General features: G+C 38.0%; 1 protein-coding gene across 1 annotated transcript in view; it reads left to right on the top strand.

Annotated features, from left to right (window-relative positions):
• The window catches only part of USP31 (ubiquitin specific peptidase 31), a 67100-nt gene that overhangs the window by 22304 nt on the left and 31268 nt on the right, over positions 1–13528 (top strand). The window contains exons 2-6 of the mRNA XM_012780207.2: positions 6489–6626; positions 7917–8002; positions 8094–8186; positions 8785–8920; positions 11521–11665. Of these exons, the coding sequence (XP_012635661.2) occupies positions 6489–6626; positions 7917–8002; positions 8094–8186; positions 8785–8920; positions 11521–11665 (598 nt within the window). The remainder of the gene's footprint in view (positions 1–6488; positions 6627–7916; positions 8003–8093; positions 8187–8784; positions 8921–11520; positions 11666–13528) is intronic.

Raw genomic sequence — 13528 nt, 5'->3', positions numbered from 1 at the left:
TAAAGCTTGGCTTGGGCTTTGGATTTAGGGTTAATATAGGCAGAAAACTTTGGTTTAAGGCTCCATAGTTTTGTCTGGTTTTTTTTAAACAGCTTTTTTGAAATGTTGACATATGACAGTTGTTCATATTTAAGGTGTACAACTTGATGCTTTTACCTCAACTATTTGTAATGTTCCCTAGTAAGAATGTATAATTATTTCTTAGATATTTAGATAGATATTCCAGTTTTTCTGTTTTGACTTGCACGCTTCCCATATGATGACCTTTTAGTTGCATCAGGACTGGGTGTTTGCTTTTTTTGATTGTGTTCATTGTAAGCCAGGATTTCCCTCTTCCTCCTTAAAAAAAGAATTTGTTTTACTATAGTTGAAGAGAATTTTAAATTATGTTGGAAAATGACAGGGAGGCCAAAACGAAGATACTTTTGAGTTACTTAATTGGATACATAAACACAGTTTGGTGACCTGAGCTGACTTTAAACTTGGAGTCAACTAGGCTTGGCCACTTAGAGCATGCAGGGAAGGATGGACGGTCAGAATTAATCTCCACCAGCAGAGCAGCTTGAGCATTACAAGGTGAGCATTCCCTTTACATTAGCTGATGAGAGACAGATGTAGTTCTCCAAAGCCACATCTTTGCTTCTCTAGTATCCTGGGACACTCAGGCGGGCAAGACATAGTTCTTCACATGCTGCAACTTGATCTTCCTACATAGTCTGAATTCCTCCTTATTCCTCAAATAATAACATCTCAATTAGATAAACTGCATTTTTGTTTCTGGGCCATGTTTCAGTCATAGGAAAAAATGCAAATGACAACAAAACAAAAACTGATTAATAAGGATTTATTTAAAAGCAAATAAACTGCCGGAAGCCTCAGGGTTGGTGCAGCTGTAGTTCAGCCTCCAACATATGTTTTATATCTGATTGAGAATTGATGGTTAGAATGAAGAACCTCAAGTCCTGAATGATCCTGAGTCATATATGGGGACAAAACATTTTAAGGTACCTTATTTATTAAAGAAGGATTATGGACAAAAATGTTTTAAGGCTTTTTAAGTCAGGTGAGGTTGAAGAACAGTGGTAAGTTTGGACAAATTACTTCATTTCTCTGAGCTCAAGTTTTTCTTCTATAAATAATAATACAGCATAAAGAATTTCCTAAGGGTGAATTTTATAGGAAATAACACCTATTTAATGCACTGTATCAGGCATTAAATATTAACTGTTATTTTTGCTTTTTATGCCAAGTTGCATATTTGCTAGGTATTGGAAATAACATTGAATAAGACATTATTCATGATCACTGTCTAGTGATACGTATGAGATTATATATCTTGGAGATATGAATAAAACACAATGTAATAAGTAATATAATGCACTTATGACAGAGGAGCCTCCCATAGTTTCAGTGCTTTTGGAAGTGAAACTCCAGAGCTTTTCCAGCATGGCCATGTTCATTCTTAGTGCCATCTTCATATTAGAAATGGAGTCATTTTAAAAAAAATCACACATGGAAAAAAAATTAGCAGCAGGCTGCTGCCAGGACATGGTTTTTATTTTTTCAGTTTCCCTAGGTAATTCTAACGTGCAGCCAGGGTTGATAACTAGTGCTTTACATATTTTCTCCTCTTCTTTCTCTTTGGTATTTTTCAGGATTATATAGCACCATAGGGTGATTCCTTTCTTTTTTTTCTTGATTTTCTTTGAAACTTATATAATAGTATCTGTGCAGAGTTTTGGAGTTTATAAAATGCTTTTAGGATCTCATTAAAACTTTACAGTAATCTTTTTAGAAAGGTATTATCATCCACATTTTGCAGAAAAGGTGGCCGAGGCTCCAAGAAAACACACATTAGATAAAAAGCGGTGGAAAGAGAACTTGCACCCAGGTATCCACAATCTAGTCTTTCATTTCTACTGAATTTCTAGCAGACACTTCCAACCACTGTTTAAATACTTGGAGGTATTCTCTGGCTACTGTATTTTCTACTTGTATAGCTTTATGCTCTGTTGGGAAAGCTTTTGCTCATTGTTTGGCCCATGCACGTGTAGGATATTCTTTTTAATATCCTAGCTCTTGACCATACTTCAGCTCTTTTGTGGTTTCACATATCAGTTATAATTTCTTTGAGTACAGTAACTGTTACTCAGCCCCTTTATTACAGCTTTTTCGTTTAGGCATGGAATATATACCCCTTTCCTAGTCTTTATTCAGCCATGAGTTCCTGCCACCAGGTCTTTGTAGTACATGCAGATCGGCTTAAAATCTGAAATTAATGAGACATTCTTTGCTATCCAAATCTATTTGGTTTCTGAGTTTGGATCCTAAGAACTTGGATGTGAGGGAAGAACCTGGACTTGGGTTATCCTATGTTTGGCCCTTCTGTCTGGAAGGATCAGGAATGACCTATGTACAAGTTGAGCATCCCATATCCCAAAGTCCGAAATGTTCCAAACTTTGGAACCTTTTTGAGTGTTAGTCGACTTGACACTCACAGGAAATGCTTGTTGGAGCATTTTGGATTTTCAAATTTGGGGTGCTCAACTGGTAAGTATAATGCAAATATCCCCAAATCTGAAAAAATCTGAAACACTTCTGGTTCCAAGCATTTCAGATAAGGAATACTCAGCCTGTATCAGGAATAACAAACTTTCCTGTGGAAAACAGAGTCCAGGGGCTGTGTGTGGCATTTGCTACTATTCTCATTGGGTTGTCCTTCCATCCTTGATGGGAGCCCCTTTCCCTTTGCCTCCTTTCTTTTCTCTCTGTCTCCTCTTTCCTACCAGGGTTCCTGCTTCATCCTCTTGAGGAAGGAGAGTGAGAGAGTGGGTTTGGGGTGGGGTGGAGGCCATTTCAGTTATAAGGAAAATAGGTGTGAAAATCCGGAGGCTTTTGAGTTTCTTTCAAGAGCCTGTTGTTGCCTTGGCTGGCTAATACTGGGGGCCTTACAGATGAATTTGTGCTGTTGTGTTAAAAGACCTCCCCACCGGAGGTGAAGATGAGGAAGAGGACTGAATGAAGGCCACAGAGAGCTCATTTGGTCATGGCTGCATTCTGTACCCTTCTGTGGCATACTATTGCATGGACACTTTCTCTATCACTGTTTTTTCCATGGGTCATACCTATTTTTACCGTTTACCCATTTGCATGAATTTCATCCCTTACATTTCAGTTAATTATTCTTCATTAAATTAACAGGTATCCTGACAGTCAGATTCAAAAGGTGAAACTTATCTCAAGACAAGTGCTAATCATTCTTTTATTTCCAACCTCCAAATTTCACTTTCAGTTACCATCTATGAAGCCAGGTAGTCACATTTCATCTATTTCTTTCTCTATAAGTATAAATAATATTGTCCTCCTGAGTTCTTCTGTTTTTTTTTTTGTTTTTTTTTTTTTTTTACCCAGAATCACTAGAAATAAATTTTTCATTTCTTCTGGCATAGAATCAAAGAAAATAAGTGACGATTGGGTTTACTGAGTGTTACAAGCTATATTATTCCCACAAGAGTAGCCCAACTCTTGTTCAGTCATGTCAGACCAATATTATCACATCCATTCCCCATGGGAGGAAATTACTAATGACCATTGCTTTGTTTTCTTCTTCCTGAGGTCAGGTAAAGGACTTTGTCTTGGACTAGTCAGTGTCTTTTTCCTGGGGCCTGGGATGCTGTGGCCTCTTTACTAGGACTCTATGGGTAGAAAGAACCTCATGTCTAATTTTATAGCTCTTATGTTATGTAGACTTCATCCTTTTTCTTTTCTTACCCATGTTTCCAATTCATGTTTTTGTTCTTTACTGAAGGTTGGGTGGGGGGAATGCTTTCTTTCTATTTGAAGGGTAAGGAGAAATTTTATGAAACACCATGTTTTGACTTTTACCTTATTGTTTAGTAACTATATGCTAAGGATTATCCCAGTTGAGGGGAAAATTGGAGCAATGGTCAGATTTATTAATAGTAGGATATGTAGGAGTTAAGCTGATAAGACTAAGTTTAACATTCCAAACAAATACTGTATCCAGGTTCTATAAAATAGACACAGATATGGGAGGTTTACATTCTGTTTTTCATAGAAGTGACAAGTTTAAATAATTTCTCAAATGGTATCAATACTTCTATTTACAGATGACAGTGATAATCTGTTTTTTTTTAAACTACAAAAATATAGAAGGATTAATTTTAGGACATCAAATGATGTCCTAAATTATGATGTCCTAATTATGAAAAATTTGGTCAACCAAAGCAGCATCAGATATAACCCACAACATAAACCATATCATTGCTGGGAGTCTGGGTGGGGGAAGAGCTTGGGTAAAGATTTGAGATGCAGAAGTCTCATCTCATTTCATAAACCAGGAGTCACAGGTTCAGTGAGTTGCCTCAAAAAACCAGTGGTTTGTGGCAGAGTCAGGGCTTGAAGTCAGGTTTCCTGTCTCCCACTGTTTTTCTTTTTCTGTAACACATACTAAAGGATTGGCTACTAGATTATTCTATGTTTTGTTTTGTCTTGGGGAGAGATAAATTAAATTGTCCCCTGGGTATCTGCAGTGGAAGAAGTGACCATTGTAAGGAGTAAAAAGAGGCAGAAAGAGGAGCTTTTGTGTATGTGCATTGAGGTTTTCTTTTCCCTAACTTTCCTTAAGTTTGTGATGTAGTGATTGAGGGTGGGGCTGACCCAGAGCAGTTTTTGCCCTAGTTACGGAGGGTTGTACAAGTCCTGTTGCTTGTTTAGTCGTGCCCAAGAAAAATCTTGTTAAGCAGCCTTAGCATGATGCCTTAGTACACAGCAATTGGTGAATAAGTGCTGGATGAATTGAAGCGATAATGGTAAGAAGCATAAGTAAATTTAATGCAATCTTGATAATTAAATATTGTCTCCACCCTAAAATTTGAATGGACGCTGTATATAAAATATCTGCTTTTGGTACATAGAGTTTGATTTCAGTTGATTTGTTTTTCGGGATGTATATGTTGAGAACTCCCCCCCCCCCTCACTTCCCATTCATTGTAAGTAAGAAAGAGAGTGAGTTCTGACAGAAGCTTGCCCTCTGCTTCTGGCAGTTTGCATGACCCAACTACATGCAGTGAGATTTGTCACTAGCCTGCTACACCTGAGACTTCTCTTGGCAGTTGTCCTCTGCTTCCTCCACAAAACACACAGTACAAAACAAACTAAAGAGGACAGGTTCCCTACCTTCCTGTCTGTAGCTTATCTGAATCCATACCTATCTTTGCATCCTTCTCTTCTGTCCCTCCACCTTCTGTTTAAGGCTAATTTCTCTACCTCTTTTTGAGTTAGTCCCTCCTTCTCCCCTTACGGAAGAATTATCTTTCTTCAGGTACCTCCTGTTAGCTTCTTCCCTCAGCATGGAGGTCCCTCTGCTCTGTAAGTCCCCCCTCCAGATGGTCACAGCATCCTTCCCCCTTTCTTTTACAACTAAGCTTCTTCGATATAAAGAATGATCTTCTGGCAGTTAGCCAGTTCCTTACCTTTTCTTCTCTTTTAGTTGTCTCTGATCAGTATTCTCCTTCACTGAGATTATGTGGGCAAGCAACCTCTTCATCTGTCATTCCACAGGACTGTCTTCGTGCCTATCTTACCTGACTTTTCTGCAGTAGGTTACATTGTTGCTTTCATCTCTTTGGAGGTTTGTCACCCTTACCTTGTATAATGTCACTCTTTGTTGAATGAGTGATGAATCTTGAGGCTGTAATGTATCTGACATAAAAGTTTAGCATTTTAGCAAAATCTACTTAAATAAATCTTATTGTAAAGCTTGAAACAAAATTTTTAACCACTTTGTTATATAAGTAATATGTAGTCATTGTAGAAAATTTGGAAAATACGAAAAATGAAAATAAAAGCACCTGTAATTCTTCTACCCAGAGATAACACTTAATATTTTGGTACATGTCATTTTAGAACCTTTTCTTTGTATATATATGTCTACACACATACATAGAATTTTTTGAGAATACATGCACACTTCACATTGCTTATTTATAACTTTTCTTTTACTTAATGTAGCTGTATTATTTAGAATGGTTATGTCATGTCGTTGTACCGTAATTTATTCAATCAATTCCCGTTTTTAAGATGTTCAAGTTATTACCATTTTTTTCCTATTATAAACAGTGATGCATATCTTCTTTGAAGTCATTTTGTTAAAAAAAATTATTTGCATAGATTTAAGGGGTACAGGTGCAGTTTCTAGAAGTCTTGACATGCTGTTCCAATGGTTTCCTTTAGATGTGTTCCTAAAAGTAGGATTGGTGGATAAGTGTATTTTAAGGTTTTGGTACATGTTTCTGGGGGTGAGGTTTTACAGTAAGCATCTGTTTTTACATTGCTGTCCTTCTGGGAAGTTCTCTCTAACACCCTTGAGATCTTTATCCCTCTTTGGGATTACAAATATTAATAAATAGTTTATCTTTAAAGCCAGAAACTCACAGCTGTGCATGTCGATTTATTTACCTGTGTAGAGTATCGTGTCAAAGAATGCACTGCAGTATCGGGGTAATTCCCAGCATGACGCCCAGGAGTTTCTGCTGTGGCTTTTGGACCGAGTTCATGAAGACCTCAATCATGCTGTGAAGCAGAGTGGCCAGCCTCCTCTGAAGGTAGGGACACAGCCTCCTCTGAGGCAGTCAGGGAGCAGTGAGCATCAGAGAACAGAGTAAGGAGAGAGTGTAGATTCTTCTCCTGTGTATTTGGTTAATACAGTGAAATTGACTAACCTCTGGGTGAGTATAAAATTCATTGGATACTTAAAGACTATTTTACCTTTTTTACTACTGTGTTGGCAATGTAAGATACAAGAGACACTGTCCCCAAGGGACTTACAGTCTAAGGAGAGGGGAAACACTTGCATATATGACTATCTTTAGATTATAAGTAATTCCATCTTGCTAAACTGTTTTTAAAGCAGAATACATTTACTTTCTATTCTAATAAGACATGCCTTAGAGATCACTAGAATGAATACATAATCAGAAAGGAAATGTGTGGATGTCTCTGCTGTTAGGATTGTATTTGAGCATAGGAACTGAATCCCCACAGGGTTCTTACTGAGAAATGTAATGATTGATTGAGTCATTCAATTTTTATACTTGTAGCCTTAATGTGATGGATAAAGTGATTTATATAATGGAAAATAATTAAGACTAAAGAATTGCTTCCTCCAAGCAGCTTTTAAAGTTTTTTGATAAGTCTGCTGTGTACTTCCAATTTTAAATTTCTAGTTTTGGTAAGTTGTTAAATTATTCTGATTCAAGGTCCTTTTGTGCCTGAACACTCTATACTGTCATATGACTATATGCGTGTGGCTGACTGTCCCACCAAACTGAGACATCCTCAAGGTCAGGCACTGTGTCTTACTTATTTTGCATCCTAATGTCCTGTACAGTGCTCTCTGCATGTGATAGCAGATGCTCAGTAACTGTTAGACGGAGGGACATAAAAAGGTTATATAAATTATGAAGTTATGAAATAGAGTGCGATTAGGCACCAAAATGAATAGCACAGCTATTACGTGCTTGAGAATTTACGTATTGGAAACATCATTGCTTTCAAAGTGATTGGGGATTACTTTCTGGAAGAGGTTGGGTGGGGGCTTTGAGCATTGGAGGGAGAGTGGAGCATCCTGGGGAAGGAGAGCTGCTCTGCTGCCTAAGTTGGGCAGAGAGATGGATAAACATGGTGAAATGCAAAGTCTGTTTGAGGAGATGAGTCCAAGTGATCCACGTCCTGTCTGCCGTGTTCTGGTGACTTTAGCAGGTGCTTGTCACTGAAGCTTCGGGACTTGGTGCAGAGCATGTAAAGGAAGTCAAAGACCCTTGTGACTTTTTAGGTTCATCTTCAATCAAGAATTGTTACTTCTGGGCTGTGAAATTATGCTTTCTTTTTTTTAGCCACCATCAGAGACTGATATGCCCGAGGGACCATCTTTTCCTATCTGTAGCACTTTTGTACAAGAACTTTTTCAAGCCCAATACAGGTATGAGCAAATTAAATGTTCCTTCTTATTTTGTTTAATTGATGTAGTTAGGTGATCTTAATGTTTGTGTCTTACCTTTTTATTTTTGAAGATCTTCTTTGACATGTCCTCATTGTCAGAAACAGAGCAACACTTTTGACCCTTTCCTCTGCATTTCTTTGCCAATTCCTCTACCCCATACAAGGTAAGAACAGATTTAGTAAAAATTCAGACTGTTTGTTCCTACAGTGTTCCTTTTCCTCTGCAGGCTCTAATTATTAGGTCTTATTACTTATTTGGACAAGTAATGGGGTTAATGATAAGTTGAAAACAGACATTGTTACAACCTTACAAAAATAAATGCCTGTCTGAGTTTGCAGGGTGAGTGGCCACATGAGACTAGCAAACAGGTGCTGTGGTCTGGTTCAGTCTGCCCTCCACAGATGGTATGGGGGGAGATGGGAGGGTGGTTGGGTGACTTTTAAATTCTCTAGAGACTTTATATTGCATTCTTATTTCATAGTTGCTTTAAAATGTTTCTTAAAATTTCCAGGAGTTAAAGAAAACACAAAGCACAGAACCAAATATGGATATATTTTGTTTTATGAAGATTGCCTTTTCCAGAGGTGTTGATTATTGTTTGATAGTTCTACTTAGATCCAAATGAAGATTTTTCATTTGGCTTTTAAATAAAGGTGTGGGTTAGCTTTAGTCTTGTGATTTCAGATCAAGCTTGTTTTGCTTCTTCTATATTTTAGTTGACATAAGTGGCTAATGAGAAGATCTGACTTTGATCTGTACAGGCCTCTCTATGTCACTGTAGTGTATCAAGGGAAATGTTCTCACTGCATGAGGATTGGTGTGGCTGTGCCTCTGTCTGGGACTGTTGCCAGACTTCGGGAAGCAGTGTCTATGGAAACAAAGATCCCCACCGATCAGGTAATAAGCCTGCTAAGACTTATCACACATGAGCCACAAAAGTATTGCTTTCTGTTCTGGAATTTTTTGCAGTTATCTGCCAAATATGGTTAGATAGAAATTTAAAACCAGTTGTATTTAGTGTTGAGGGGGAAAAAAAATCAAGACTTAAAAGAGTAAAATGTAAAGAAACTTTTCATGCTTCATTTAATTTTATATGTGTTATTTTTTAAAAGGCAAAGCTATGACTTTACACCAAGACCTTCTTACAGCTTTGTTTATAAAGTATAAATACTTACCCCCTCTTAAATCATTCTTAGGGATGCATGTACGGGCAATAGAGTGTCCCTGTGGTATTTGACAGTTAAAGAGACTTAGAAAATCCGAGCAGTGACACTAGAAACCCCTTCCCTGTTATAGTGATAAGAATAAACTTCTTCTTGCTAGTATAATGTTCTCTGCTTAATAAATGCTCAGTGCATTTCATTTTGTTATTAAAGCTGTGCCAGAGTCTCTTACCTCGTTCATATAACAGAAAGGAAAGTTGTACCCCTGCCACTTTTTGGGGTATGTCTTTGATTAAGTGGTTACATTTAAATTGACGAAAATGCTTTGGCCTATTTGTGACTTGACATATTTTTGCATACGGTTTTTATTCAATTCAGTATTATGGTTTTATTTGGGAAAACATTCTTTATTTAAGATTTATTAAGAAAAGATGACTCAGTGGCTAAATAGCTTTTCCCTAGATAGCTTCTGGAAATGGCTATGTAATCACTGAAATAATAAAGGTGTTTTATACTTCAGCCTCAGGTGGCCCTGTTTGGGAAGTTACCACAGTAAAACAAATAACAACCAGCAGTGTTGCCCTAATATAGCAAATATCTTACATTTTCACAGGCCAAGTACTGTCACGTTGATGAAATGTTCATATTCTTCTTTACTCTGAAGAGCTCATTGATTCTTTTTTTCCCCTTCAGGATGAGGGGAGAGACAGAACAACAGGGAGAGAGGCTTTGGTAGTGTCCAGAGCAAATCTGCTCGTATCTTTGAAGCTTCTAGCGCTGTTTGGCTTTTTTTGCATGTGGTTTAAATTGGTGAAATAATTACAGGTTTTCTTTCGACCTCAGCTTGCTGAAGAGAGTGAATTTTACTTGCATGTGTTCACCAGCAGAAAAACAACATGATTATTAAATTCATTAGAAGGAAAATGTGCCAGGAACATTTTTGCTGGCCTATTTGTAGAATATGCCACTAACCCCTTTTACCTTGTAGATTTTCAGAATGTTAGTGCTGGTAAAAGAGACCTTGGGGGTCCAGTCCAATCCTTCCTCATTTGAATGAGGCTCAGAGAAACCAGGTGACATGTTGAAGTCCACAGGGCTGGTTGGTGGCAACATGGTTAGAACCTCCTCCTCATGCCCAGTCCAGTGCTTTTTCACTAGGCAGTGCTACTGAGCGTGTGCTGAAGTCTTTAAAAGTCCCCGTTGTTTTTCTCCACATCTTTTGTCTTTCTGTTTTGTTATAAAATTCTCAACCATTTCAGAAATACATAAAGTGAAAGTATTTCATATTAAATCTCTTAGTACTAAGGGTTACTAACTTTAATACTGTTATATAGTATTTATTCACATTTTTTTCTATGTATATACTACATTATTTTATAAAAGTGGAATCATTTACAAATATTGTTCTTGCTTTTTATTTAGTTAGATCTTTCCATGTTAGTGCAAATAATATGTAGCTCATTCTTCTTAATAACTTTATAATTTTAGTAGGGCTATGATATATTTAACTAGTTACTATTGTTGGACATTTGGGTTATTTAATTTTTTTTTCCAATGCAGATATCTATGGGTATTTGACATATTTAACCTGAAAAGAGGGAAATAATGGTGGAGAAAGTCTCAGAGTCAGATGTGGACTCTATCCTTGACATGAGACTAGATAAGTGTAGAATCTTAGGCAAGTCTGTAGACTTCTCTTCTTCAGTGAATCAAAGGGGTTAGACTTGATAATCTCCTGGGTCTCTTTTACACAAACATTTAGAGGAACTCTGGATTTAGTGCCATGAAATTCTGAAGTCAGAGTACAGATTTCTCTGGGGGATTGGTTCTAGCTCCCCCTGAGGATACCAAAATCCATGATGCTCAAGTCCTTTATATAAAATGGCATAGTATTTGCATATAACCTATGCATATCCTCCCATATATTTTAAATCATCTTTGGATTACTTGTAATACCTAATACAATATAAATGTTATGTAAATAGTTACACTGTATTTTTTCTGAATGATCATAAGAAAAAAGTCTTTATATGTTCGGTATAGACGCAGACATCCTTTTTTTTTCTTCTAAATATTTTCACTTTGTAATTGGTTGAATCATGGCTGTTAAACCCATGGATATGGAGGGCTGCCTATATATTGTTATACAATTACAGAGGGTATTGTGCTTCCAAGCTTCTCTCATTAAAGGCAGATAATGCGGGCTCTATGAGACGTTTCAGAGCTCTCTCATACACTGCAAATCCTGATGGTCTGGAGAAATTCAAAGAATTGGGAAATCAATTAGTATTAAATTTCTAGTTATCCAACTATTTACATGTTTCCTATTTTTAGATCGTGTTAACGGAAATGTACTATGATGGGTTCCATCGTTCCTTTTGTGATACCGACGACCTGGAAACAGTCCATGAAAGTGACTGCATTTTTGCCTTTGAAACTCCCGAAATATTTAGGCCTGAAGGAATTCTCAGTCAAAGAGGTAAATGAGCACCTGTTTCCATAATGCCACCTGGGTTTCCAAGTTTTTAGATGTCTGTTATGTGATGTTATATACTTTTAAAAAATTGGGGTAAATATAATACACATTTTTTATGATGGTGTAAATTTTATGGTAACATTTTTCCCTAGAAGAAGCTGGCTTTTAACTGTGTTAGGCAAAGATTATGTCCATGGTTGGTATAGCCCTTTTCTGAGACTCAGGACTGTATCCTGTCTTTTTTTTTTTTTTTTTTTGAGACAGAGTCTCGCTTTGTTGCCCAGGCTAGAGTGAGTGCCGTGGCGTCAGCCTCGCTCACAGCAACCTCAAACTCCTGGGCTCGAGTGATCCTTCTGCCTCAGCCTCCCGGGTAGCTGGGACTACAGGCATGCGCCACCATGCCCGGCTAATTTTTTATATATATATCAGTTGGCCAATTAATTTCTTTTTTTTTTTTTTTTTTTTTTGAGACAGAGTCTCACTTTGTTGCCCAGGCTAGAGTGAGTGCCGTGGCGTCAGCCTAGCTCACAGCAACCTCAAACTCCTGGGCTCGAGTGATCCTTCTGCCTCAGCCTCCCGGGTAGCTGGGACTACAGGCATGCGCCACCATGCCCGGCTAATTTTTTTATATATATATCAGTTGGCCAATTAATTTCTTTCTATTTATAGTAGAGACGGGGTCTCGCTCTTGCTCAGGCTGGTTTTGAACTCCTGACCTTGAGCAATCCGCCCGCCTCGGCCTCCCAAGAGCTAGGATTACAGGCGTGAGCCACCGCGCCTGGCCGTGTATCCTCTCTTAAGTGTACTTTTTGGCATATTATGATGGCACTTGGGAAGATATACTATGCCATTGCTTTTTTTTTTTTTTCCCTTTTTCTTTTTTGTATTTTGCTACCAGCTCTTATGCTTAATTTCTAAATTTTTTTTTTTTTTTGAGACAGTCTTGCTCTTTCACCCTGGATAGAGTGCAATGGTGTGATCATAGCTCACTGTAACTTCACAACTCTTCTCCTACCTCAGCCTCCCAAGTACCTAGGACTGCAGGTGTGTGCCACCACACCCAGCTAATTTTTCTATTTTTGGTAGAGATGGGGTCTTGCCCTTGTTCAGGCTGGTCTTGAATTACTGAGCTCAAGCAATCCTCCTGCCTCAGTTTCCCAGAGTGCCAGGGTTACAGGCGTGAGCCACTGTGCCTAGCATTAATTTCTAAATTCTATAACTTTGCTGTAGAATGTTTTCTTGATACTTGCTTTTATGAAATTTGCATGTAACTCTTTACTGGTAAGTAGCAAAAATACAGAAAAACAAAACTGGACAGTATTGTTTCTTTTACTGCAGTTTGGGCTCTGATTTGGAATCTAGCTTGTCTCTCCACTGTGCTTGTAGGGTTATGGGGCTATTCTGATTTTGAGAGTTGCCAGGCAACTCAGACTTCGTTCCTGGCCTTAGTATTCTTGAAGGTTCTTCCTGGGGTTCCTTAACATCAGCGTCACCTGGGAACTTGTGAGGAATGCAAATTCTTGGACTCTATCCCAGATCCATTAAATGAGAAACTCTGGGAGCTGGACCCAGCAATCTGTTTCTAACAAGCCTTCTAAGTGATTCTGATGCAATCTAAAGTTTGGGAACTACTGCTCCACCAGTCTTGGCAGTATTTTCTACTGCTATGACTTTTAGAACTAAATTCTACCACTAGCCCCCACTTTTCTTCAGGTTCTTATTCTGTTGCCTGACTTCCACCTGTCCACTGGAATTTCTTCTTAGAAGTCCTACAGGCCTCTTACACTACACATTTCTTTCTTAGACCAGTTTATTCTGTGGAATAATGGTACTACCATCCTTCACTCCAGCTGTGTCGAGGCTTTG

Source organism: Microcebus murinus, chromosome 19 (assembly GCF_040939455.1).
Source record: "Microcebus murinus isolate Inina chromosome 19, M.murinus_Inina_mat1.0, whole genome shotgun sequence".
Lineage (NCBI taxonomy): Eukaryota > Metazoa > Chordata > Mammalia > Primates > Cheirogaleidae > Microcebus > Microcebus murinus.
This window is presented reverse-complemented; position numbering and strand designations above follow the sequence as displayed.